A 27,839-nucleotide genomic window follows, 5' to 3' on the forward strand; every position below is an offset into this window, starting at 1 on the left:
TTCCCCAGTTCTATGAGCCATGGAAGTGAATCGCTAAGCAGGAGGAGGAAGTTCTCTGACTGGTGGCTCCTTAGCTACACACGCAGCCACAGGTGGCATCCAGTCTGGATACCTGGTCCTAAGAGATGAAGAATGCTTGACGTGAGGGCACTCCCACATTTGTTGTGCATATAAGTTTGTTTTCTTTTAAACTTTTTGGAGTGTGGGGGTTGATACAGAGTTAGGCTGGCATTAAACTACATGCGTTGCCCAGGGTGGTAACATGATTTATTGTGTGTGGCTGGCTCTTTAAAGGATCCCCAGTTGCTAGCCAAATGGCCCTTCAGGGATGCTTAATCCTTAGAACTGTTTGACCCTATGACCTTCGGCATCCTTTGGAATTCTGGGAAGTGTAGGATCCAGCTGGCAAAAGAGAGTGGGATTGGAGGAGTATGAGAATAGGGTTAGAGAAGTCTGAGTGGGGCCAGAAAGGAGCAGACAGAGCAAAACAGAGATGGAGCAGAGTGAAAATAGGAGACCATGAGGCAGAGAAGATATTGTTAGGAGACAGTAAGGAGAGGAACACAAAGTAGTGAAAAAAAATAAGAAAAGCTATAAAGGATGACCCTGAACTCCTGATCTTCCTGCCTCTACCTCCCAAGCACTGAGATTACAGGCATGCCCAACCTTGATTCACGTCTGTTTATTTTCTTCTGCTTATCTTCTCTGCTAGTCCATTTATAACAGCCTCTCCCCAGCACACAGAGATTTCCAGTTTTTGTTCCACAAGATGAAACACCCGAGAAAAGTCTCTCTGTGATTAGCGTTCAAGAATCATTTCTTGATTCTTGTACGGCCCCAAGGAGAGCCCATCAAAAGCTCAGCGACCATCAAAAGAGAGTGTTCCAGAGAGGCAGAGAGAAGCAACTCAACGCAAAGCATGAGAAACAGCAAGCAGACTAGGGAGAAAACAATCCCTTAAAGCCTCTATTTTATTGAGAATTAGTGCTGATTTAGCCAAAGATAGCCAGGTCTCTCTTTTTGGTCAGAATTATCTTTCTCAGGTCAATGCTATCATGTCTCTTATTAAGAATATATATGGGGTTGGGGATTTGGCTCAGTGGTAGAGCGCTTGCCTAGGAAGTGCAAGGTCCTGGGTTCGATCCCCAGCCCCGGAAAAAAGAAAAAAAAGAAAAAAAAAGAATATATATGAGGGCTGGAGAGATGGCTCAGCAGTTAGGAACACTGACAGCTCTCCCAGAGGTCCTGAGTTCAATTCCCAGCAACCACACGGTGGTTGACAACCATCTGTAATGGGGTCCGATGCCCTCTTCTGGTGTGTCTGAAGACAGTGACAATGTACGCATATACAAAAATTAAATAAATCTTTTTTAAAAAATGTATATGAAGGTGGGATGAGGGTGCTTCGAAAGGGATGTAAAGTGAATCCATAAAGTAGTTGGGGAGAGGGGATGTACATGAAGAGTTTGGGGCTTCAACAGACCCCAGATCAGAGTGGCTTAAGTGGTTCAGCGGATCCCCCAAGTGGCCGTCCACTGGAGACAGGGCTGTCAACAGAGAAATCACCTTCTCCCTTGCTTTAGTGTTCTAGGGCAGACCAAAGTAGAGGTGGAGGGCATCTCATCCATGGACCATGGGGACAGGGATTACTCTTTACATTGATTTTAAATGATTTGGTGTGTGTGTGTGTGTGTGTGTGTGTGTGTGTGTGTGTGTGTGTGTGTGTCTGAGTGGCCACAAAGGCTAAAGGCTAGAAGAGAGCATTGGATCCCTTGGAGCTGGACTTAGATCTGAACTGGGTACTACAAACCACACTCATGTCCTCTGGAAGAGCGGTAAGCACTTTTACATACACCTGCTTCTCTAGCCCAGGGAAGACTCTTAATTTATCAGGGCGTCCTGGACACACTCCAGGTATAGCAATGAGCTTATTTTTAATTTGCCTGTGAGGCTAAGATACAAGGCCACCATCAGTATTATACTGCACTCCTGTCAGATTCCAAACATAACAATGAAGCTTCCGCCTTTTCTGTTGCACCAGGAAGAAGTACTTCCTTTAGCAGAGGGACTTCCTAGGAATCATTGTTCAAATCTATTAATCTCCCATAGCCATGGGCTTGCTGGGCATGAATATACTCTGGAGTATAGCCTGCCTTCAGGGTCAGTCACTTGTTTCTTAGTTGTGGCTGATGAATGGTTTTGAGTTCTGTATTCTTAGACTGAAAAAGAGAAGGGAGTTAGACATGGTGGTAGGCCTATAATCTCAGCCCTCAGCGGAGAATCTTGAGTTTCAGGATGCTGCGTATTAAGATCCTGTCTTTACAAAAAAGAGGAAACTATAGAGAACAGTAGAACAATAGTTTACAGAGGCTGGGAAAAGAGAAGATGAGAGTTGTTTAAAAGATAAAATTTGGGGATGGCGAGATGGTCCTCTTGCAGAAGACCTGAATTCAGTCTCCAGCACCCACAGCTTTTAACCACCTGAAACTCCAGTTCCAGGGATCTAATGCTGTCTTCTGGCCTCTGTGGATACTAAGCCCACACACGGTGCACATGCATACACGCAGGAAATACTTTCATAATAGTTCATAAAATAAGAGTAACTCAGGACTGGAGAGATGGCTTAGCCATTAAGAACACTGTTCTTCCAGAGAACCTGGGCTTGTCTCCCAAAACCTACATGGTGACTGACAACCATCTGTATGTTCAGTTCTAGGGGGCCTTATATCCTCTTCTGACCTCCGAGGGTACCAGGCATACACATTACCATGTGTACCATTTGTACAGACAAATGCAAGCAAAACATTGATGCATATAAAATAAGTATCTCAGGCTGGAGAGATGGCTCAGCGGTTAAGAGCACTGACTGTGGGGTTGGGGATTTAGCTCAGTGGTAGAGCGCTTGCCTAGCAAACACAAGGCCCTGGGTTTGGTCCCCAGCTCCGAAAAAAAAGAAAAAGAAAAAAAATAACTAACAAAAAGTGGTAAAAATGGTAAACTTTATGCTTTACAAAGTTTTCCAAAATAAGAGTCTTTAGGTGGGCACAGTGGTCCAAGGCTGTAAACCCAGCACTTGGGATGCTAAGCAGTAGTAAGCTTGTGGCGTCAAAGACAGCCTGGGCTACATAACAAGTTTAGGTTAACCTGGACCACATAATTTTGTTTTGATCTTTTTTAACTGTTTTCCTCAAGACAGGGTTTCTCTCTGTAGGCCTGGCTGTCCTGGAACTTGCTGCTCTGTAGACCAGGCTAGCTTCAGACTAGAGATCTGCCTGCCCCTGCCTCCTGAGTGCTGGCATTAAAGGTGTGCACCACCATGCCTGGTTAGCGTAGTGAAAATATCTTAGCAACCACTCCCCCACAGAAAAGTAGAAAGGAGCAAGGCAAGTATAAATGATTTTCTGCTCAATTTTCAGTCATTTTAATGTGTAGAGACCATTTCTTGGCAATGTTAGCTCACTTGAAAAGCATTATTTTTATTTAATTTCTCATTAGAACCTTCAGTGTAATGGTGGTACTCATTAGTGTCCAGAGTCATCGACTCCCTCTCTTAAGTTTATAAACGCTGGGAGGGGAGGGGAGAATCTGGGAGGAAGACCTAGTAGGAGGGACATCTAAAACCGGTCATTTGGGGATAAGAAACAAGGGAGAATAGGTTTGTTTTCAAAGATACATACCAAGTGTGCTCGGAGCTGGCAGGAGAGCAGGAAGATGTCACCCTTGCAGGTGTATCCTGGGGGTGGTGACAGCAGCAGAGAGACACAGTGTGGGCGGTGCATCAAGGTGAGGGCAAGGGCAGGAGGAGGCAGGCTTAGCTTCGGCTGGAATGTACGCACTCAGGTTCGATTAGTTTCCTATGCTGCCACATAATCCATGCGGTTTCTCTACCACCCTCCCTGGGCCAGCGTAGGCCGATGTTCATGTTCATCTCAACACACACACATACACACACACACACACACACTCACACACACACTCACACACTCACACACATATACACACTCACACACACACTCACACACATACACACACATACACACACTCACACACATACACACACATTCACACACTCACACACAGACACACACAGAGACACACACACATACACACTCACACACACAGACACAGACAGAGACACACACACTCACACACACATACACACTCACACACACATACACACACACAGACACACACACATACACACACACAACACACACACACACACCACTCGTAGAGGTTCAATGCCCCCATTTGAGGGCTTTTTTATTGTCATAATTATTAAACATGCTAAAGTCACATACAGTGGCGATGTTTGCCCTGACTCCACAGTAGGGTGGCTGAGAACTACAGGGGTGTCACTGGGTTCACATGGCTCTAGGGATGACTAGAGATGGGGACGGGTAAAGAGGTAGGCAGATTAGCAAAGGCCAGAGAGCCCCTCATGTAGTATTTAGTTAACAACGATAGCATATAGCTTCAGACATCTTGGCCTTCTCTGCTTTTTTTTTTTTTTCCTTCCTAAACATCTCTCAGTTTCATCTCCTGGCCTGAACCTTCTGCCATCTCTGGCTTCTCTGACCTCAGCCTGAAGGAAGCTTTTCCTGGTCTCTACCAGCCCCAGTTTTCTTTCCTTGGCAGGAATCTACTCAGCATGCACTAATGTATTGAGCTGCCTTATTTATTTATTTATTTATTTATTTATTTATTTATTTATATTTATTTATTTATTTATTTATTTTTGCATGGGCAGGGTTTTTTTATTTTGTTTTTGTTTTTATTTTGTTTTGTAACCTTGGCTAACCTAGAATTCACTATGTCACCCAGGCTGGCTTGAACACACAAGGATCCAGCTGCCTCTGCCTTCCAAGTGCTGGGACTAAAGGCATGCACCCCCACATTCTGCAAGCTTCTTGATTCAGGTCTTCCCCGGGAGAAAGGGCAGCTGCACTGAGGCTGAATCACGGAGATGGGAGGGGCTGTGCAGAAGGACCTGAAAGTGTCATCTGATGTGTTAATGGTGCAACTGGCAGAAGCCTACATGTGCCCCACCTTGAGGCTCTGCACTCTGAGGGCTTTCCCCTCTTCCCCTTAGCACTAGGTGAAGGGGAGAGTCAAACCTCAGAACCTTTAGTTCTCCTAAATGGACTGATCCACCCTTAGCCTAGTGACTAACAACTAGAGTCTTGGCCTTCTCATGTCCTTGTGCCTCTACTACTGTGATGGCTTAAGAGAGCCTGAGACAAGAATATATAAAGGGTAAGCTTGCCTCAGGGACAGGCTAGAGGGATGAGGGGATGAGACACGTGAGAGTCAGAGCTGTGGAGGGGACAGAGGAAGTAGAAGGGTGAAGGGGAAGTCTGGTTATTCAGGAACTGGAATCCTTTTTCCTCTTCTGGAAGCGCCGGAACTTGCCCTGGATTGCAAGGGCGGCCTTCTCTGTCTCTGGTGCCGTCAAGTCGATGTCAATTTCTTCCTCCTCCTCGGCCTTCTTAATGCTGCCAGGTTTCCCTGTTGGTTGGAGACACCTGGATGAATCAACCCAAATGATTCCAGCCCTTCCCTCCAAACCTCAGACAAAGCGCTTGGAGTCCACTTTCAGCCAGACAACTTGAGGTCCCCTCACTCTGCCCCCATCTTCTCCAGGATTACAAATTACTGATGATTCTAAAAGTTAGGGTGCTAGGCTAGTAATTCATGTAGCAGCCTCAAGACGTCTTGCTATTCTTGGATCGATATGACAAATGCCTTCTGCCAGCACTAACTCCCAAATCCTGCAGTTCAAATCCCAAAATACGCTTCCAGCATTGGAGAAAAATGGCTTGGATTATCTGACAAGTTTCTTCTTTTTTTTTTCTTTTTTCCGGAGCTGGGGACCGAACCCAGGGCCTTGCGCTTCCTAGGCAAGCGCTCTACCACTGAGCTAAATCCCCAACCCCGACAAGTTTCTTCTTATCACTCACTGTTGGGTTGAGTTGGAGAAATGGCTCAGTGGTTAAGAGAACTTGGTGCTGTTGCAGAGAACCCAGGTTACACATCTGGTGACTCACGACCACCTGTAATTCCAGTTAAAGGGGCTCTGAAGCCTCATGGCCTTTGAAGGCATCTGTATGCATGTGTTGCACATAAATTCACACTATGGGTGCACACACAAACATATACATTTTTTTAAACATCCTTTAAAATATTTATTTTTTTAAATTATTATTATTTTGGTGTGTGTGTGCTCCATGTGTAGAGTTCAGAGGACAGACAACTTGGGTTTGTTACTTCTTGCCTTCTATCATGTGGGTTCCCCATGTGACTAAGCTGAAGTCATTAGGCTTGACAAATAAGTGTCTTTTTTCCCACTGAGCCACCTTGCTGCCCCTCCTTATCATTTACATGCATTTCCCAACCATTCCAGACTTTACTTGCTAAAACCAAGAGACAAATACTGATATGATTGCTTCTTAGGAAAAAGTAGCCAGAGACCAGCACTATAGTAATCGCTTGTTTTAGTTGCCCTTTCCCCATTCTTTGACATCCACAGGATTGTCTTGTAGAGTTACAACTCTTGGATCAGGTTTCTACCTTCTTCATTACCTCTACCAACAGCCTAGCCCAACTGCACTCACCTTTTTCCTCAGGGTCAGAGGCCTGGCTGGTTGCTGGAGGTGTTTTGGTGTTAAGCTAGAAGAAAAGAATAATAATGTGAGAGACAAATGGAAGCATGAAGGTGCTGCCTCATCAGATCTTTATGCACGTTCAAGCTTTCCCACAACCAGGCGAATTTCCCAAGACTTTTGAAGAAGCAGGTATGGAGGTCAGACGAAAATTCATCAAAGCTCAGTCAATAAGCCCCGAGTGATAGAGAATGCTTGTGATCCTAACATTCAGGAGACTGAGGCAAGAGGAGTGTCATGATTTCCAGACCAACTTGGGCCACATAGTGAGCTACTTAATGGAAACTTACTTCAAAAATAATTAACTCAGTATTTAGTAATGGTACAGAAACCTGGAGCACGAAACAGATGGAGAAACCCTGCCTTTACCGAGCTCATTCCAGGGATAACTCAGACAAACAAGGTGACTGTGATGTGAGATGGTAAAAAAAGAACCAGAGGAGGCAAGGTAGGAAATGCTGAGTACTAGGTATGGACAGAAGAGCAGCCTTTACAGTTGTCAGAAAAAGGTTATCTGGTCAACCATGGAGGTAACTTTTTCTTTTTTTCTTTTTTTGACATTGGGGATAGTATCCAGGGACTCATGTATGCTTGGTAAATACTTTCCCACCAAACTGTCTGAAAAGTGGCATTTGAGCACAAAGCTTTAAGAAATGGTAAAGACTGGATATCTGTGGCAAGACCGTAGGGGTGGAAGTTTGACCAGCCTCTTTGAAGAGCAGCAGGATTCAGGTAGAGCTTAAGTGGAGAGAGAGAAGGAGGGATGGGAAAGAGATCAGGCCCAGTTATGTGGGAGCAGATTATGTAAGGCCTGTTAGAGGCCAGCCAAGCAAGAGAAGATGGAAGCTTGAATCTGAACAATGGCCATGAAGGGGACACAAGGTGTCAGCATTTTTTTTTTCCCTCTTGGTTTTAGCAAGTAAAGTCTGGAATGGTTGGGAAACTGTGATCAAAATGATTCTAACTGGATAAGAGGTATTGTGATAAAGGGGAAGTCAAGGATTATTCCTGAGGAGGAGAAACAGAAAAAAGAAGTTACCACTAGTTGCAGTAATAAATAATTGGACCTTTATATCCTGTGCTAGTGCTGACACCATAGGGCCACATGGCATCTGAAGGATACCTTTATCTCAGCGGCAGCTGGTTCCAGTGTGGCACCATGCCATATTACCTCTTGCTATCCTCTAACCCCAGTAGTCTCTCAGCTCCCATTGCTAGTCGCCCTCTCCTGGCTGTCTCTCTGCCAGCTGGGAACTCTCTGGTCCCAGCTACCCAGTAAAATCAAGACACTAGAGATCCAGCAGAGGCTGGCCTATTACAGCTCCCTGTTGTGGACTCTGTCCACACTCCCACTAACTGCCCACTGGTAGGTAGTTAAAGTACAAACTCCCAATAAACCATTAAAATCAAGACTCAATAAGCTGTGATTTAGTAATCAGATTTATATGTTAAATTCTCAATCTACAATACGTCCACACAAGAAACTCACAAACCAATTAATAAGAATATAAACCATTTGGGGCTGGGGATTTAGCTCAGTGGTACAGCGCTTGCCTAGGAAGTGCAAGGCCCTGGGTTCAGTCCCCAGCTCCGAAAAAAAAGAACCAAAAAAAAAAAAAAAAGAATATAAACCATCCACCATCCACCTAGATAAGATAAATTGACCTATAGAAATATATCCCTTAAGAAATGTTCATAACTACCTGTGGCCATTTAAGGCCACCTGGATCTGGATCATGTCTCCATCTTGATTTTCTTTTTTCCCTTCTTTCTCTCCTTACAAAAAACTCTGTCCCTGCCTTACTTTTTACTGTCCAATCATGGGCCTTGACCTAACTTGTGCCAGCCCACACCTGCATATTGACATCAACCTACACCCATTTCCTGCTACAGAAAAGACAACTAAGGGAGGGGTTTTAGAAAGAAGAACAAGAGGATTTTTGTTTTGTTTTGAAAAAGTTTGGGATAGCTGTTAGTCAGCTGAGATGTTTCTCGCTCATCTGACAAGGGGTTGCAATGCAGACAGGGAAGCCTTTGCACTAATTCTCCTGCCTCCTGTCCTTCACCTCTCAAGTGCTGGGATGACAGGTGTGTACCGTGATGCCCTTCTCTCTAGTATGTTTTTTGTTGTTGCTTTTGATAAGGAAGGCTCTACATCCGCTTCCAGAAAGGACGCAGCCCATCATGGCTGAGGAGGCATGGCAGCAGAGAGCGAGACGGTTGGTCATGTTGCATCCTCTCTATCCTGGTTTTGAGGGGGTTGTTTTGTTTTTCGAGACAGGGTTTCTCCGCATAGCCCTGGCTATCCTGGAACTCACTCTGTAGATCAGGCTAGCCTCAGACTCACAGAGATCCACCTGCCTCTGCCTCCTGACTGCTGAGACTACAGGTGTGCACCCCACCACCTGGCTTCTACAGGACTGTTCTGTCTGACAGAGATTAAACTATAGCAGAGAAAGAGAAAAACCACAGGAGAAACAGAGAGTCTTACATCATTGTAAACCAGAGAGAGGACTTTAGACTGTGATCACAGTGACAAAATGATAGAGTATTCAGACTTCAAAGAAGTTTCATGGTAATGTAAACTAGATTTGCAGGTGCAGTTTTGAGTACAGAGAACACTACTGAAGAGATTTCTCTTTAAAGACGGCAAAACTGGACAATGGTTTGGGGTGGATATGGGTTGTAGAAAGGTGTTTGTTAGGGTAGGAGATTTGAATGGTGGTGGGAATGGTTTGGTAGAGAAGGGAGAATTGGTGATGGAAGAGAGAAAGGATGATTAGCAGAGTGGTGGTTTGAATACTCAAGAAAAAAACAGACTCAGTACATGAGTGGAAGGGTTGGCCTTCAACAAGGCGATTGGCACAGCCTTTACAGATAGGGTTGCAGGCATGGGCTAGAGGTGAGCAGGGTGGCAGATGTGCTGGGGATATACAGATGCTCTCTATTCAGGGAAACAAGAAGGGCACTGTCACCTGAGAGACTAAGGACAAGAAGTGTTAACAGTTGGAGGAAAGACGGTGATGAGTGAGATCCTTGCCTGAGACAGTGAGTGACAGGTGTGGTAGAACAGGATCAGCAGAGAGTGAAAGTGCCCTCTGGAGTTTAACAGCAGGGATATAAAGTGAAACCAAGCAAGATACCGTCCTATCGCCCAAGGGAAGTCCGAAGTGTCCTGGTGTCCGTATTATAACAAACACCAAGAGCAAAAGCAGCCTGGGCAGGGAAGGGTTAATATCAGCTTAGAGGTCCAGTCCATCACTGATGTCAGTTGGGGCAGGAACTCAAGGCTGAAACCTGAGAGCAGGCACTGAGGCAGAGACCATGGAGGAGTGCTGCTTAGTGGCTTGCCCGTCTGTCTTCTTATAGAGTCCTGGGCCACCTGCCCAGAGTTGGCACCACCCACAGTGAGCCAGTCCCTCCTGCCTCTTTCAAGAATATATGATACAGGTTTGCCCACAGGACAATCTGATGGAGGCTTTTTCTCAATTGAGTCTCTCTCTCTTTCAAAATGACTGTAGCTTGTATCAAGCTGACATGAAAACTAGCCAGCACAGTGAGGAGAAGAAACTGGTAATTACTGGGCATTTATTATTGTGTGACAAACCTGGCCTATTAACTCTGTGAGATAAACATCCTATTTCATAGCTGAAGAAGCAAACTTAGAACAATGTTCTGGGTCTCACCCAGGGCCAAGTCACAAAGAGATACAGTATTTTCACATGTTAACCAAGTACCTCGATGTGTTAATAATGACCACGCTCTTCAGAACATGTAGATGTACACTAGACTAGTCTTTCAACCCTGGTAAACTATTCTAGTAGAAAGTTATGAGAATCTAGGTGTGGGAATACAGTGCTTGGGAGATAAAGACAGAAGGATCGGGAATTCAAGACAGCCTTCAAAATATAGGAAGTTGTAGAAAAAAAGATAAAAGGAATTCTTTGACAACCCCATGATCTTGGGTGGGTCTTACTTTCCTCCTGAACACTTTTAAATTAACCCTAGTGTTTAACATCGTCATCATCATCATCATCATCATCATCATCATCATCAACGGTTTTTCTGAGACAAGTTTCTCTGTGTATCCTTGGCTGTCTTGGAACTCACTTTGTTGATCAGGCTGGCCTCAAACTCACAGAACTACTCCTGCCTCTGCCTTGCAAGTACTGGATTAAAGGCATGCACCACCATGTCTGGCCCAAAATTAATTAATTAATGTATTTGTTTATTTATTTACTTAATTGATTGATCATTATAAGTGAGTGTGTGTGCATAACACATGTACATTGGTGTGGATGTGTGTGCCTTGGTGCACTGTAGAGGCCAGAGGACAATTTTCAGCGTCTTTTCTCACCGCCAATGCAAGTTCTGAGGATGGAACTCGGGCTGTCAGGCTAGCACGTCAAGTGCTTTTATCTCTTGAGCCGTCTCACCGGCTCTTACGAATTGTTAATTAACTTCAACTCTGCCTCTAAACAAACACAAACAATGGGAAAGCAATTTAAAGTTACGAAAATATTAAACATAAGAAGTAGTGAGGTATGAACTGGGGAGTCGGCACAGTTAGTGACGGGTTAGCTGGCGTGCATGAAGACCTGAGCTCAATACTTAGATCCAAGGCAAAAACACGGAGGCGGACAGGCACACATCTGTAGTCCCAGCACTGAGGAGGCAGAGGCAGGTGGATCTCTGAACTTGCTGGGTAGCCAGCCAAGCCAATTGGCAAGTTCCAAGTCAGCATGAGACCCTGTCTCCCCACCCATCCCAAAAGACACCCCACCTGAGGGTGTCCCTCTGGCTTCTACATGCATGCACATACGTGTACATGCACACCCCAACATATAAAGCCCTTCCACACTCACTCAAATGGTGATATACTGGTATTAACACAGAAAAGAGCCTTTAACAAGGTCATAGCCAGATATGGAGATGCATGCCTTTAATCCCAGCACTTGAGAGCCAGAGGCAGGGAGATCTCTGTGAGTTTGAAGCCAGCCTGGTCTACATAGTGAGTTCCAGGCCAACCAAGGTGAAATCTTGTCTCAGAAAAAAAAAAAAAAGAGTAGGTCGTAAACTGGCACTGTCTGGGTGACCTTCAGTAGGTGAGTAGGTGCTTAGCATGTTCAAAGCCCTGGTTTCCATTCTGAGAACCAAACAAACTGATTGTGGTGATTTGAAAAAGAATGTCCCTGTTAGACTCATATATTTGGATGCTTAGAGAGTGACACTATTAGGAGGTGTGGCCTTTTTGGAGTAGGTGTGACCTTGTTGGAGGAAGGGTGTCACCCGTGTTGGGTTTGGAGGTTTCAAAAAGGCCACGTTAGATCCAGAGTGGCTCTTGCTTTTTCATGTGCGCCTGCCCCTCTCTCTCTCTCTCTCTCTCTCTCTCTCTCTCTCTCTCTCTCTCTCTCTCTCTCTCTCTCTGCCTACAGATCAGGATGTAGCTCGTAACTTATTCCTCCAGCACCTGCCTGCATGCTGCCATGCTTCCTGCCATGATGATAATGGACTAAGCCTCTGAAAATGTAAGTGAGCCCTTGGCCTTAGGGTTTTATTGCTGTGAAGAGACACCATGACCAGAGCAACTCGTATAAAGGACAACATTTAATTGGGGCTAGATTACAGTTCATAGGTTCAGTCCATTATCATCATGGTGGGAAGCATGGCATCATGCAGGCAGACTTGGTACTAAAAGAGCCAAGAGTTCTTCATCTGGATCAGAAGGCAGCCAGAAGGAGACTTGTCTTTTGCAAACAGTCAAGAGGAGGCTCCCTTCTGCACTGGGTGGAACCTGAGGGTAAGAGTACTCAAAGCCGGCCCACACAGTGACACACTTTCTCCAACAAGGTCACATCTATTCCAACAAAGCCACACCTTCCAATAGTGCCACTTCCCAGGGGCCAAGCATATCCAAACCACACAGCCCCCAATTAAATGCTTTCTCTTATAAGAGTTGCCATAGTCATGGTATCTCTTCACAGCAATAAATATTCTAAGTCACTTGACAGAGTCCAATATTTTTTTAAAAGATAACATGTGTTTAACTATTTTATATATATACACGTGTGTGTGTGTGTGTGTGTGTGTGTGTGTGTGTGTGTGTGCGCGCGCACGCGCGCGCGTGTATAATTTGAGGCTAGCTAGGGCTGGAAAGATAGCTTAGCTTTAAAAAGTGCTTGCTATGTAAGCTTAAGAAGTTGAGTCCAATCCCCAGAAACCACATAAAGAAACAAGGTAATTCTAACAGAGGGAGAGACAGAAATAGGTGGATCTCTGGGCATCTCTCAGTCAGCCTAGCCTATTGGTGTACTTGAGGCCAGTGAGAGACCCTGATAGCACCCACAAAAAGACCACTCAAGGTTAGCCTGTAGCCTCCACACGCAGGCACACTCACACACATGATATACTTATGCCCATTGGAACATGCATACATACATATAGTGAGTAAGAAATAAATAATTTAATATCTGAGGCTAGATATGAGGATACAAATGTATAATCCCAATACCTGGGGAACTAAGGCATTAGGATTACAAATTCTAAACCAGCCTGAGCTATAGAGGTGGGGAGGTGAGGCTAGGGAGAGATTGGAAAACACACCAAGCAAGATTCTGAAAGCCCAGGAAAGGCCTGCTGGTCTCTTGTAGACCAGAAGAGCTTTTGTGGGAGGAGGGATTCTTTTTGAAACTCTGGAATGACTAGCCCACAGCATTATTCTTTCTCTCATTGGTCTTTTTGAGTTAGATAATTTTTACCTTATTTTTGGTGCATTGGGATCAGCATAGTGATCTAGTAGGCAATACCTTTCACTGTGCCATACTGTAGTCTTGAAAAGTCTGTCCACACTGCAAAAGCACAGCACGGAGTGTCTGCAGTGAGAGAGAACAGCCAGGACAGACAGGAGAGTCATGGGTCGGGAGGCAAGTTCAACAGTACCATGGTCTCGAACTTCAAATGTTACTTTCTCTATTGGCCAGCACATCTCCAACTGTTATCCTGGCTTTGACCATTATCCATTTCTTTTTTTTTAAAAGATTTATTTATTTATTATATATAAGTACACTGTAGCTGTCTTCAGACACACCAGAAGAGGGCATCGGATCTCTTTACAGATGGTTGTGAGCCACCATGTGGTTACTGAGATTTGAACTCATGACCTCTGGAAGAGCAGTCGGGTGCTCTTAACCACTGAGCCATCTCTCCAGCCCCCATTATCCATTTCTTACTCCTAGCTTATTGCTTTAACCCACCAAACCTATCCTGACTCCTCCCTTTTGGAAAAAAAATGACTCCCTTGAAATATCTCCCCTACGGGAGTTTTATGATGATATTAATAAGAAATGTTCCCTATAGTGTTGGGCATTCGAATGCTTTAGCCCTGTGTGTGTTGGCTAGTTTTATGTCAACTTGACATAGAGTACTTTTAGAAGTGGGGACATCAATTGTGTCCCCACCACATTAGCCTGTAGGCAAGTTAGTCATGGGCAAGCCAGTCATGTGCTTAAGTTTTTAAGGATTTTTTGTATGTGTGTGAGTTTCACCTCATGCACCCAGTCCCACTCATTTCCTCATCCCTTTGTATCTGCCCTTGCCACCTCCTCCCCAAAACAAAATAGCGCGCGCGTGCGCGCGCACACACACACACACACACACACACACACACACCAAACAAAACAAAATAACCCAAAGCATAGAAAACATCTTGTGATGAAAGCTATTGTCATTTTCTTGATGTGAGAGGAACCATCTCACTGTGGGCAGTACCACTCCTGGGCTGGTGGTCCTGTGTGCTGTAAAGAAAAGGGCTGAACAAGCCATGGGGAGCAAGTCAGTAAGCAGCATTCCCTCTGTGGCTTCTGCTTCAGCTCCTGCCTCCAGGTCCTTGCCTTGAGTACCTGCCATGACTTCACAGGATGGTGGACAAGCTGTAGGATGAAATAAGCCCTTTCCCCTCAAGTTGGTTTTGGCTATGGTGCTCCATCACACGCTTTACCACTCAGTGGAAACACCAACTAAGACACTGTATTACTTCGTCTTTTGTTGCTGTGAAAAGACACCATGACCAAGGTAAGTTATCAATGAAAGCATTTAATAAGGCTCATGGTTCCAGAGGAATAGAGTCCATGATGGCAGAGTGAAGCCAGGGCAGCGGGAACAGCTGAGGGCTCACATCTCAAACCAAATCACAAGCAGGAGGCAGATTAGGAATGGCTAAGTCTTTTGAAACCTCAAAGCCAACCCCAGTCACAAACCTCTGCCAAGCCACACCTCCTAGTCCTTTCCAAACAGTTCCACCAACTCAGAACCAAGCATTCAAATGCAAGAGCCTCTGGGGGATATTCTCTCATTCAACAGTTCCCAGCTAGTGGCACTGTCTGGGGAGGCTCAAGAGGTGTGGCCTTGTTGGGGGAAGCAGGCTGACTTTGAGACTTTAAAGACTTAAACCATTTTCTAGTTTACTCTCTCTACTTTGTGCTCCTGGTTCAGAGTGCGAGCCCTCAGCCTCCTCTCTCAGCATCCAGAAGTTCCTAGCACCAGCTGCCTCTACCCTGCTATCATAGACTCTAACCCTTGAAACCATAAGCCTAAGTAAACTCTCTTCTGTTAGTTGCCTTGGCCAAGGTGTTTTATCACAGTAATAGAGAAATAACTAATAGGTTGTTCCTCAACTCTCCTTCTCATGTCAGCTGATCTGGAGCCAAGTCCTCTAAGCAGGAGTATGTGTCAGAGCTGAACCACAGACTGCCATGTTTCTTCTGCCTTACTAGCCTCCCCCTTTCCTGAGCCTGGCCTGGCCCTGGAATAGAGCAGTGGCTGTGATCTGGCTCCCCAGGGGTTTCTAACTCCATTTGGGTTATATTTATGAAGGATCATAACCCAAATCACAAGTTTCCACTGGTGAGGCCAGAAAGGAGTACTGTAAGGTCCCTACTGCTCACAACACCCCTTGAAATCTCCCTCACGCCATCCGTGGAAAACTGCTAGGGATGCTTCTTCCTGCCCCTCCTCCCTCCATCCTTTGGAGCCAACTCTCAAAATAGCTACTTGTGGGCACTGCATTTCTAGATTTAGCTGTTTGTGACTTGTTGGGGGTAGGGACAATCGGACTAGCCTCTGTATGGTACTCAGTTGCTCACTGGTCCCTGTCCTCTACCTCAACGTTCTGGGTTGTTTTCTAGAAAAATCAACTTTAGATGAATTAGGATGATCTGGTACAGGTACTCGCAAACTATCAGACTATCCTATCTGTACTTCAGGTTCACCTGGTACTCTATAAAAAACAAAAACAAAGCAATCAAAACCAAAAAGCCCTCACAAACTCTCATCTCTCCAAAGGAGCAACGTCAACTCAAGAGCTACAACAGGTCTGTGTTTCTCAGCCTCGTCTTTGCCCTCATGCTAGGCGGGTGTGGATCACAAAGCTCCTGGTCGTTCTGCTCCTTTCAGGTCAGAACTAACAATGATAAAATGGTTTAGCAAAATCTTCCTTCTCCTTACAGCAGTGGTTCTCGACCTTCCTAACGCTCAGCCTTTAATACAGTTCCTCACGTTGTGGTGACCCAACCATAAAGTTATTTCTGTTGCTACTGTATAACTATAATTCTGCTATTGTTATGAATCATCATGTAAGTATCCGTTTCCCTGTCATGTCATTCAACTGCCCGCCTCCAGGGGTCACAGGTTGAGAACCACACCCTTGCAGGCTCCTTGTAGGAGAACTGATAGAAATCAAGGACTTGGTAATGTAACCTTGCCTTGTTATTTATAACCACATAGATAAATACTACCAGTCTGTTACTTTTGGGTGCGCTTTTAAAGCCACTAACATACGGACTCACTCTATCAGCTCCAGAAAATATTTATTCTCCTTTTCCAAACCAGGAACTGAGGACAAGAGTGATTAATTTTTTTGGCCTAAGGTCACATAGGTAAGTCACAAGGACAGGGCTTGAAGTCAGAAAGGCAGTCTTGAGAGTCCATGCTCTTGAACATTATGCTATGTGATATCTAGATCTCCAACTAAAGTGTCTGTGTGCACTCACATTCACTCACATACACTCGAGAGGAGGGCTAATGTGAATGACCTGACTGTAGAAGTTAGCACATACAGCAGAGCAGTCCCCAGGTAGGAAGGAAGATCTTTGGAATCATGGTTGAATTCCATACCGACAGCCAGGCGACTGAATCCAAATTCTCCCCAATTCGGATTCTCAAGCAGCTTCTCAATTCACAATCCAAAACGCCTTCTTCACGTCACCTTGGGGAGCTGGACCCTGCCCTCTCATTATGGAGGAGCAATCTTACTACATGCTATGTGAGGACTTTATCCCAGACCACACAGCCCCACTCAGATTCGTGCTGGGCTTGTTGACCGGACCACCTTGACTTGGTGTTTGCTTCCTGGTGCTCGCTCTGTGAGGCTCCTGACACACCAAACTGACCCCCAGGGACGATCCAGATTCTTCACTCGCAGGACCAGATCCTAGCCCTTCAGAGTCTGAGAATTCCGTGTGCAAGACCATCGCACTCTTTCCCAGAGCAAACGACTCCCTTGCTTACATTCGAAACTATTATTCGCGTCCTAGTGAGCTCAGAGCTGGGTTCAGTGCAGTGCCATTGCCCACACAGGACTAATTGTTTCCACTTCTCTGTACCAAACACTAATTAGCAACTGTGAAAGCCATCACATCTCACTTTCCCTAGAGAGCCCCAACGTCTTCCCTTGCCTACCTTCTTGTATTCCTTTCATCCACTCCCTCCTCTGGGCCTGATGTATTCCAATGTTCCATTCCCTCACTTGCCAGTAGGTGCCAGTTCCTAAGCGAATGCTCTTGTTTTCCCTGCAGCTCAAAGGTGTGGACTCTGCTCTGTAGGGAGAGTAGATGACAAAGGCCTGCTGGATTAGGGGATTTTTTTTTTTCCTTTTTATCCCATTAGGCTTTAAGATGCAGATGGAGGCCATGTTCTCTTTCCTTAGTATTTCCCTCCAAAAAGTTATCTGCCCTTTTTAGTTCCTCCAAATCCGAGCACAGGAAGCCATTGTATACTCGCCCATCTCCGCCTTCCCAGACCTTTTATTAACAGTCAGACCAGGTCTTAGGGATCTGAGCTCCAGGCTCAGCCCCTTCCTCTAGGAACCACACAATCCATCCTTTTATCCTCTAATATAACTCCCCACCCCCATCTCTGTCTACCTGCCCTCCCTCCTCCCCTTTTGATGTGAATTCCTTTTCCAAGTACCATTAGAATGAAAAGAAACAGACCTGGGGCCAAGGTCTGAGGAACAGGAACATTAAAAGGATAAGGAAAATCATTATGGTAAGAGAAATAAACCAGACCCAGAAAGACAAATAGTCGGTTTTCTCTCCTATGCAGACTCTAGACACCGGGGGTGGGGTGCGGGCGCAGGAGAGAGATGAAAATAGACAGGGGGCCAGGAAGGGGAGGAAGAGATATTAGGGAAGAGGAGAAAATGCTAGAATGCACATGACTTGAAAGCAGAAGGGGAGGGGATGGGGGTGTCTTCAACAAGCAGTATGGAAACAACTGGATGGACACTGCAAAACTAGCTCACTTGGACCTTACAGAAATCAGCTGCAAACAGACTCAAAAGCTAAACTTTGAAGAAGTGGAGGCGGTTAGACTGAGGCAAGCTTGAGGTCAACGTGGCCTGTACAGTACTGCAGGCTGACCACACGAAATCCCGTCTCAGGGCAGCGGTGGCAGCGGTGGTGGTAGTGGCGGTGGCAGTGGCGGGTACAATTAAGTGTAAGATTTTAGAATAAAGCCTAGGGGCAAAGGTTTTGCAACCTCAGCATAGAAAAAAATGTCTTAGATGTAGCAAAAACAAAACTCATAGAGAAGCATTATAAAGTGGAACTTTTCCCAAGAGAAGAGGGGTCCAAGCTACAGGCGGAAAAAACTTGCACTCCAGAGGTTTGGGGGTTTGTTTGTTTGCTTAGCATGGTCTTACACTGTGTAACTCAAGCTGACCTAGGGCTATGTGGTCCTCGTTTATTATCAAACTCATGCAATCCTCCTTAACCTTCTGAGGGCTGAGATTGCAAGCCTGAGTCACCATAGAGTATGCTAGAGAGATAACTCGGTGGTTAGGAGCACTGGCTGCTCTAACAAAGAGGACTGAGGTTCTGTTCCCAGGGTCTACATGTAGGCTCACGACCATCTGTAACTCCGGTTTCAGGCGACCTAGCGCCTCCTTCTAGCCTCCTCAGACACCAGGCAAGCTCATGGTTCACTTGCATACGCTTTCAAGCAAAACACTCATATACGCGCATGAAAGTAAGTCTTAAACATCAAGGAACGTCAGGGGAGGTTGGAGAGCTCAGTGGTTTAGAGTACTGGCTCCAGCCAAGTGTGGTTTTAGTCCCAGCATTCAGGAGGCAGAAGCAGGCACATCTCTGAGTTGGAAGCCATCTGGTCTATAGCCAGGGCTATACAATAGAGAGACCCTCTCTTTAAAAAACAAAACAAGGGGGCTGGAGAGATGGCTCAGCAGTTAAGAGCACCGACTGCTCTTCCAGAGGTCATGAGTTCAATTCCCAGCAACCACACGGTGGTTCACAACCATCTGTAATGGGATCCGATGCCCTCCTCTGGTGTGTCTGAAGACAGCTACAGTATACTTGTATATGATAAATAAACAAACCTTTAAAAAACAAAACAAAGGGGCTGGGGATTTAGCTCAGTGGTAGAGCGCTTACCTAGGAAGCGCAAGGCCCTGGGTTCGGTCCCCAGCTCCGAAAAAAAGAACCAAAAAAAAAAAAAAAAAAAAAAAAAACAAAACAAAACAAGACCTGGGCAGCGGTGACCCACATCTTTAATCCCAGCACTCGGGAGGCAGAAGGCAGATCTCTGTGAGTTCAAGATCAGCCTGGTCTACAGATGGAGTTCCTGACAGTCAAGGTTACACAGAGAGACCCTGTCCCGAAAAAAAACAACAACAAAAAGCACTGGCTGCTACTTCTCAGGATCCACCCCCACTCCCCACCCCCAAAAGAAACCCAAGAGCAAAAGCAAACAAAAGACAATTGTATCCAATCGTGGTACAGCATGCCTATAATCTCAGCACAAGGAGGTTGAGTCAAGATCATGAGTTCGAAGCCAACATGGGCTATATTATGAAACCTTGTCTTAAAAAAAAAAAAAGGAAAACACAAAAAGATAAAAAAACAGATCCAAAAATAATTGTATGAGTCAGCATTGTCTTGGCAAAGCACCTAAAGACATTCCACATAGCAGCAGCCTAACTGCTCCTTCCCCTTGGCCAATGGGGAGCAGGTACCCCATAACTCAACTGTTGTACAGGATCCACTCACCCTGCCTCCTACCGGTCTTCCTTTTCTTCCTTTGTCAATTTCCCTTTAGTGGTGTTACCACAGCAACCATCATCACCAGAAGAGGAAAACTGGGTCTCCCCCTCCTCTTTTCCAAGCAGCAAGTTAAAACCAGTTTGGGGAAGGGTAAACTATTGGGCTCTCTCCACGCCCTTCACACTCCCGGGATCACAGATGGTTAACAGCAGTAATAACCAGGAGCAAGGGACGCCCCCACCCCCACCCCACCCCGTACCTGGGACAACCGCATTTGTATGACATGACTTGGGTGCTGTGCAGATGAAAACACCGATTCCAGTACTGCTACAATTATTTAGCTTTGACGGACAGCCACAGATACTCACAGTTCTCTCTGTAGACCAGGACAGAGAAGCCTAAAAAGAGCTTGAAGCGTAAAAAAAATTCTAAAGAGATGGAAAAAATAAATAAATAAATAAATAAATAAATAAATAAATAAATAAATAAATAAAAGAAAAAAACTAAAAAAAAAAATTCTAAAGATAAGCCTTAAAAGAGCCCTCCTCCCCACCCCCATGCCTGGCAGTGGTGGTGCATACTTTGAATCCCAGCACTCAGGAGGCAAAAGCAGGCGGATTTTTTGTGAGTTCTAGGCCACTCTGGTCTACAGAGTGAGTTCCAGGACACCCAGGGCTTCATGGAGAAAACCCTGTCTCCAAAAACTAAAACCGAAAAAAACAAAACAAAAAAAACAAAAAAACAAACTCCCCCCTTCCCCGTCTTTATATTGACATAAGTCCAAGATCTCACAAACTCCATTTTCAGGAAGAAACGGGAGCACGAGTTAGTGGATATTTTTCCAGGTACTGAGTGGTAAGAGGCTTTGTTCTTAATCCCCCAAGAGGGTGTTTTTATACTGATGAGTTCTCCCCCAATGGAAGTCACTGCTAACAGCCCTTACAGAAGCCTCTGGGATCCCGTGCCCCTGCACGACCCTGGACTGCTGTTTTTGGAAATCTGTTGGAACTGTTTCAACTCTTTCAGTGCAGTAACCAGCAGCAGTCCTCAAACAGCTTCAGAAAGCCTTGCTCAAGGTCACCCTCAAGATAATAACAGAAAAAGAACTAGGAACCCTTACTTTAGTTTCCCCATACGCACATTCCTCTCCTAATACAGAAACTTTAAGACCAGACGCCTGACATCTTAGATACCTCTGACCACAAGACTAGAAACTTAAGCAGCACCAGTTTCCCGGTTTGTCCCTCTCCCCTTGGCCACCCACCCTGTTTTCTAGACTAGCCCCCTGGTTTGTCCCTCTCCCCTTGGCCACCACACTCTGTTTCCTGGAATAGCAGTACCCCCCACTAGAGGCAGGGGCAGAACTCTTCGCCCCTGCCAACTCATGGTATGCAATGAGTCAACAGCCCCTGCCCATTCCCCCCAGCACGGGCTGCCACAGTTTAATGAGTGGTTATTTGTGGCACTCTGCACGCAGCTTGGAGCCGAGCCTTTACCCCATACTGAGGAGCAGGGGATGGGGAGAGAGAGTAACGCTAAAGCTTCATTTATTACTATAATCTTCAATGTGCATCCCACCAGCGGTGTTAACATTCTAAAATAAACGTATTAATCCCCCTGCAGCCTACAAAGCAAACACTCAGCTGGAGGCCTTTGTGTGGGAGGGAGGCAGCACCAAACACAACAGAGTGGTAAATGGCACCTCTTTTCCCTGGGTGGGGGTTGGGAACCAGGTGATGCCTTCTGGAGTCCAGCGGCCGGAAGCAGGAATCAAGCTTCGGAGTTGAGGAAGGGAGCTCAGCCCTGTGGTATGTGGTAGCTCACCCGTGTTAACAACTCACCCCTGTAACAGCAGTAGTCAGGAGGCTGAGCCACCGGGATCTCAGAGGCTAGTCGGAGCTGATGAGCTCTAAGTCAGCCTAGGCTGGTGATGCAGGAAGGGAAAAGGGAAGAAGGGAGGGAAGGAAGAAAGCAACCCAGGCTTTCAGTGAGTCTGAATGGTGAGGAGAAGGTCACAAGGTCTAAATTCATTGTTTAGCTTTGTTGTAGACTTTTGCTTTAAAGATTTATTTATTTATTTCATGTTCATGCACATGAGAAGAGGGCATTAGATTCCATTACAGATGGTTGTGAGCCACCGCGTGGTTGCTGGGAATTGAACTCAGGACCTCTGAGTGCCCTTAACCACTGAGCTCTCTCTCTTCAGCCCGTTTGTTTTGTTTTGGTGTTTGACACAGGGCCTCAAGTAGCTCAGGCTGAACTCCTGACCTTCTTGCTATCACCTCCTAAGCACTAGGATTATGGCACACACACCCACACCTAGCCACCAAGTCTAGGCCTCCCGGCCTTTATTTAAGGATACCTTAAAAGAAGGAGGAGGGGGGAGAGGGGGAGGGGGAGGAAGAGGAGGGGAGAAGGAGAAGGAGGAGGGAGGAGGAGGGAGGAGGAGGAAAAGGAGGAGGAGGAGGTGGGAGAAGAAGAGGAGGAGGGAGGAAGAGGGAGGAGGAGGAGGCGGCATTCGGTGTTGTGTTCACTGATTCTCATTCTTCCTGATTGTCATATTCTCCTGCTCTCCCTCTCCCAAGCTCTCATGTAACCCAGCCAGGCCTCAAACTCACTACCTAAGGAAGACCTTGTCTACCACCTGAACTGCAACAGCATTAGCTTTTGCTTGTTTTAGCTTTGTACCAGAGACTGGTCTTGAACTGGCTACATAGGCTAAAGGGCCTCAAACTCATCCTCCTGCTTCCAACTCCTAGCCTACAGACGCGCACCATTGCAAAGGAGTTATGAATCTACTTCTGACTGAGCTTTCTGTGTGAGGGAGGACATGTACTGCACTGAGAGTTGAAGCCAAAGGCTTTATACACGCTGGAAAATTGTTCTGCTTCTGAACAGTCCCTTACCGTGTGTGTGTGTGTGTGTGTGTGTGTGTGTGTGTGTGTGTGTGTGTGTTATACCTCTGGGAGGCGTGTGTATAACATGTGAGTATGTGCAGGTGGTGGTGGAAATACAACCTCAGGCAACGTTCTTCGGGAGTCAAGAGCTTTAAAGAGTATAGAAACTTCCAGAGTACTCTGAGGTACATAGTGGGATCCTAGGTCAAACACCAAGGTGTGTGTGTTGGGGGTGGGGGCTGAAGGTAGTTAAACATGGTGATACACGGCTCTAATTCCATTACTTGGGAGACAGATGTAGGAGAGTTGCAAGTTTAAAGCCAGTATAAGCAACTTAATATAAACCTGTCTCAAAATCACATAAAAAGGGGGCTGGGAATGGTGGTGAATGCCTGTAATTCTATCATTTGGGAGGTAAAGGCAGTAAGGGGAGGTGGCCAAGGCACAAGTATATCTCTCAAGAAGTTATTAATTAATTAATTAAACTTTAAGGGAAAAGATGATAGCTTAGTGATAAAGTATTTGCTCTGGGTTTGATCTCCAAGGCTGTTTTTTTAAAACTACAGGTAAATGAGATTTTTCTATATTCAATGGAGCAACAATTTAAAAGAGTCCTGAAGAAAATGCATTTGGAAAGAGACATCAGCAGTACTGTGCCCTTGTCTTTTGGTACTACACAAACGCAGACAAGACTTGGGCTCTGGTTCCTCACCTGTAAAATCAGAAAACGGGACCAGATGATCTTTAAAGCTCTTCAGCAAATCTAAAACTCTATCACTGCAGTGTCTTGATATTTCATTTTGAGGCTATCCCGGTAAAAGATATACCTGACTTTCAACCTCGAAGAAATTTTTCAAAACAAAGTTTAGTTTTTCTATGATAAACCAGACTTACCAAAAAAAAAAAAAAATGACTTGGAAATTAGGAAACGTAAACCGTAAAAAGCGGTAAGCATCCATAGGACCAACACTTTGAAAAGATAGCAGTTGATTTATTTTCTTCCCTTCAACCAGGATCAAAAATCTCCGTCGTGTCTGCTAGTTAGGGCCCTCCACAGACAGGCAGGAAAGAGGCATCAGACTCTCATATGACCGCCTGCCCCACAGAAACCTGGCGTGCAGTGAGATACCTGATCATGGCTGCCGACTGGGAAAATGAATCGTCTCTAGACTCAGATCAGAAGATGACAAAGCCATCAGCTTCTCACCAACCAGAAAGTCTTAGCCAAGCAGCTAAACCCAATGACATAAATGGGTGAGCGAGAAGAGGATGAACCATGCGAGAAGGCTGTGAGCCAAACCCTGCTTTCCCTATTTTAGAAAACAGATTGCTGGAGATAGAAGACATTCTAATAACAAGTAGTCAGTCCTATGTCTTATATTCAATTTAACCAAATAATAACAATAAAACATAATATAATAATAAAATAACAACAAAGCGCAATATAATGAGCATCGATGAGGGAGAGAGAAACTTGGGTGACAAGCTTCCTAACAACTGACTCACAGAGGTCCACTAGAACTACATCACCCTGAATGTCCTTTGTGGGGAAGATTGCAAATGGAGACAGATGTGCACAGGGAAGAAAGTGATCCCTGAAGAGCAATATCTGTTTCCATTAGGTAAGAACACCTCAGAAGACTAACAACAGGACTCGAGAACAGCAGTTCTAAGTTCTCTCCTAACGATCTAGATGCTCTGTCCCTCGGTCTCTGTCCTCTGCCAGCTAAAACTCAGGAGACGGGTGTGGGAATTGTCACCGGTAATCTGTGACTCCCATTTCAGCAAAGTGACTGTTGGACCAAAGGATTCGCCCAGCTAAGTGCCTCACAGATGAGAAATGTCACGGCTTCCTACAAAACCCTGCAGTTCTGCTCTCTGCAGCCAGCTACGCTGCATAAAAGGGGATTATAGGAAAGAGCCCTCCAGGACTGAACGCATTTCCCATACCCAAGCTTCCCCGGAACCAGAGGGAAAGTTATTAAAGGACAGGAGACAGACTGTGATTCACGGCAATCAAGTCCTGCCTCCAGCTGTGAACACAGACAAGCTGGAGATGACGCCCTCCCTGCAGCTCCTGTGCACAAGAGCATGCAGACACTGAAATGTTCCGCTGCAGTACTGAGTGACAATGACAGCCACCAGGAGAAAGCACAGCCACCCTGCTCTGCAGCCCTACCAGAACCTTCCTTACCCATTCAGTTGCCCTGGTCCAGAGTCCCCCTCCCCAGTTGTCCCTCAGTGGAAACTCGAATCTCTTAAAGATATCCTGAATCTTCTCATTTCAAGCAGTGTCTCTGAAACAAGAAAATAAGCAGGTGGGGGAGGTAAAATCTACATAAGATTTGGGGTACCTGGCTCTCCTGGCCGGAGCACATCAACTTGAAAGAGAGTAGGGCTGAAAGAAATAAGGCCCTAGGGCTCCACAGCTCCAGGCAACACTTCCGCTTTTATCATAGTTTCTTTCAAGAGGAAGAAAACAGACTGGTTCTTAGCCTGTAGGGAAAAGGAGATTCCACCCTTGGGGCTCTGGTTTAGAAACAGCTGGTCTCTGTGTACACCCAGGTGGCTGTCTCTGGATATTATAAATATTCATCCCTGAAGCAAGGCTCCACTCGGTGTTAGAAGACAGCCCGGATGGTTAAATTGCTAACTAGCCCAGTTTCATGACAGCTTAGGAGGCTGAGCAGTCTTCTACACAGAGTCCCCACTGATGGATCCTACTCATATCAGTCTGCAGAGCTTCTCGTCAAATTCGGCTGCTGTCTAGAGTAGCCAAGATCTGACTGCCCCAAGCGCACTCCAAACTGTTCTTACCGTGGAAAAGCATCCCACTTCATTAAATGTCACTTCGAAAGCCCTCTACCGCATGTCCTACCCGGGAGCCACGCGTGTCTCCTCATGTTAGTTTACCACAAACTAACCATAGATCCTGTCAGCATAGTCTTCAGAAAAATTCACCAGTGGAGGTTGGCTTGGGTTAAAATTGTTGGATTTAGAAAGGGGATGTTGGGGAGGAGCGGTTGGGACCCTAGACCTTGGCGAGGTAAAAGGGCAAAGAAAGCCTCCCTTCTCGTGTTAGAGCTGGAAAAAGCCAGAGAGGGTCAGTCCTTTTAATTTTATTATTATTTTCTTTCTGCAAGATTGCCATGGTCACTGTCACAACGAGCTGAGGTACTGGAAACTTTCCTTCCTCTGCAGCCCACCAAGCGAGCTGGATTTTCCAGGATAAACTCAGTGGACATAGCAACCAAGACAACATAGCAGTTGGTACTAATTGACTCCCTAGGTGATAACTTTTGGTAGGAGTCAGCAGGACTACTGAAAAATATTCATCTTTCCTATCTAAACAGGCCCCGGCTGCAGGGAATTCTCTGTGTCTGTCTCTCTGTCTCTCTGTCTCTCTGTGTCTGTCTGTCTGTGTGTGTGTGTGTGTGTGTGTGTGTGTGTGTGTGTGTGTGTGTGCGTGTGTGCACCTGTGTCTCTCTGTCTCTTTGTCTCTCTCTTTATCTCTATCTGTATCTCTGTCTATCTGCTTTTAATATTGAAGATTGAACCCAGAACTTCACTCATGCAAGACGAGTGCTCTATCATTAAGGAGGCTTGTCGATTCTTAAGTTGGTTTTCTGGAACCAACTAACTTGAAACACACACACACACACACACACACACACACACACACACACTAGCTAACTCAGATTCCATTAGAAGCCAGGTAGTGTTTAAAGTACTTGACATATCTCACTTAGTCTTTCAGAACAACCAGTATTGCTTCCACTTTACAGAGAGAAAGCCAAAACACAGACAAATTAAGCGGTGCTCCCAAGACCGCATAGCTACCAAGTAGCACAACTAGATGCTGGCATACTGCTGAGAAGCAGATTGAACACAAGGGCGAGCTTCCTAGGAAAGGGGCCGTAGAAGGAAGGTATGAGACCCCACTGTTCAAACCAACATCCTCTGCAAAAGATAATTTTGTCTCCGGATAAGAGGATCTGCCCAGGATGCTACGAATTAAGTCAGACAATAGGGAACAGGTCATCTTAAAGTCTTACCATGGACAGTGTTCTTTGAAATGAGTCAACCAGCTAAAGGACCGGGTTGGCTCCCATCACCACCATACCTGTGCGAAGATTTGAATGTAACGGGCACTGCAGAGGGAGGTCTACCCTGGATGAGAACATCTCCCCAGGTGCTAGATGTGCCTTCCTCCCCTACAGTATTCATGGACGGCAGGTCTCCCCATCGTTCCTCACTGAAAAGTGCCACCTGAAGGGAAGGAGTTAGGTGGCCAGGGACGGAGCTCTTGTTGGCTGCTGCTTATGGAATTCAAGAACCACAAAATCCTTGCTGAAGCCAGAGAGAACTGAAGTGGGGGCATCAAAGAAAGCCATGGTAACCTCGGAGCAATACGATTGTTGCAGAGGATAGCACCCCAAGAGGCTAATCACCCTGAGAGCTCAGTTCCCGCTTACAGCTGACTCCAGTCATCCCCTCCCCAAAGCACTCTAGGCAATTGTTAGGCTAAAAGCACCCCCTCCCAGTAACTTCAGAGAACCGGGAGATGGGGGCTTTCCTGGAGGGGCAGTGGCGTCCATCCAGAGAGTATCTCTCGCTTCCCGGGGACCTGGAGCGGCAGCCTTCTCTCCGCCGCAGCCCTGGCCCGGAGCGCCGGAGGTGGCGGGGTGTGCTGAGTGGCACCACTCACCTCGCTCATCCCGGCGGCAGGACGGGGCGTGGCAGGCGCAGGTGAGGCAAAGGGGTCCTGGGAGATGCGTGCGTGGACTACGGCCGAGAGTTGCTGGGCTCCGGGGCAGAGGCCCTAGCGGTCTTGGAGGGGAGAGTGCACGGCACGAGCTGCTGCTTCGTGCTGCCCCAGGCGCTCAGGCTGCAGCGTAGCTCAGGGAGCCCCTTCTGACCTGGTCCTGTCAGCAGCTCCCCGCGCC

At 46.1% G+C, this 27,839-nt stretch overlaps 1 protein-coding gene across 2 annotated transcripts; it reads right to left on the reverse strand.

Moving 5' to 3' along the window:
• Positions 1–4,231: 4,231 nt before the first annotated feature.
• On the reverse strand, positions 4,232–27,832 carry Pcp4l1 (Purkinje cell protein 4-like 1). 2 transcript variants are annotated; one of them, XM_087581653.1, is made up of 4 exons: positions 27,602–27,832; positions 17,397–17,533; positions 6,615–6,669; positions 4,232–5,508 (listed from the first exon to the last, which is right to left on the reverse strand). In XM_087581653.1, the coding sequence occupies exons 1-4, from the start codon at positions 27,608–27,610 to the stop codon at positions 5,452–5,454; spliced, it is 258 nt and encodes an 85-aa protein (XP_087437779.1). In that variant the 5' UTR covers positions 27,611–27,832; the 3' UTR covers positions 4,232–5,451.
• Between the last annotated feature and the right edge of the window lie 7 nt (positions 27,833–27,839).

The sequence above is a fragment of the Rattus norvegicus genome, chromosome 13 (assembly GCF_021556685.1).
Source record: "Rattus norvegicus strain SHRSP/BbbUtx chromosome 13, alternate assembly SHRSP_T2T, whole genome shotgun sequence".
NCBI classification, from domain to species: Eukaryota; Metazoa; Chordata; class Mammalia; order Rodentia; family Muridae; genus Rattus; species Rattus norvegicus.

Coding starts and splice junctions, on each gene's coding strand:
- Pcp4l1 (XM_087581653.1), bottom strand. Junction 6,670..17,396: donor GATGAAAGGAATACAAGAAG/GTAGGCAAGGGA, acceptor CTTTTCTTCTAG/CTTAACACCAAAACACCTCC. Junction 5,509..6,614: donor CTCTGACCCTGAGGAAAAAG/GTGAGTGCAGTT, acceptor TCCAACCAACAG/GGAAACCTGGCAGCATTAAG.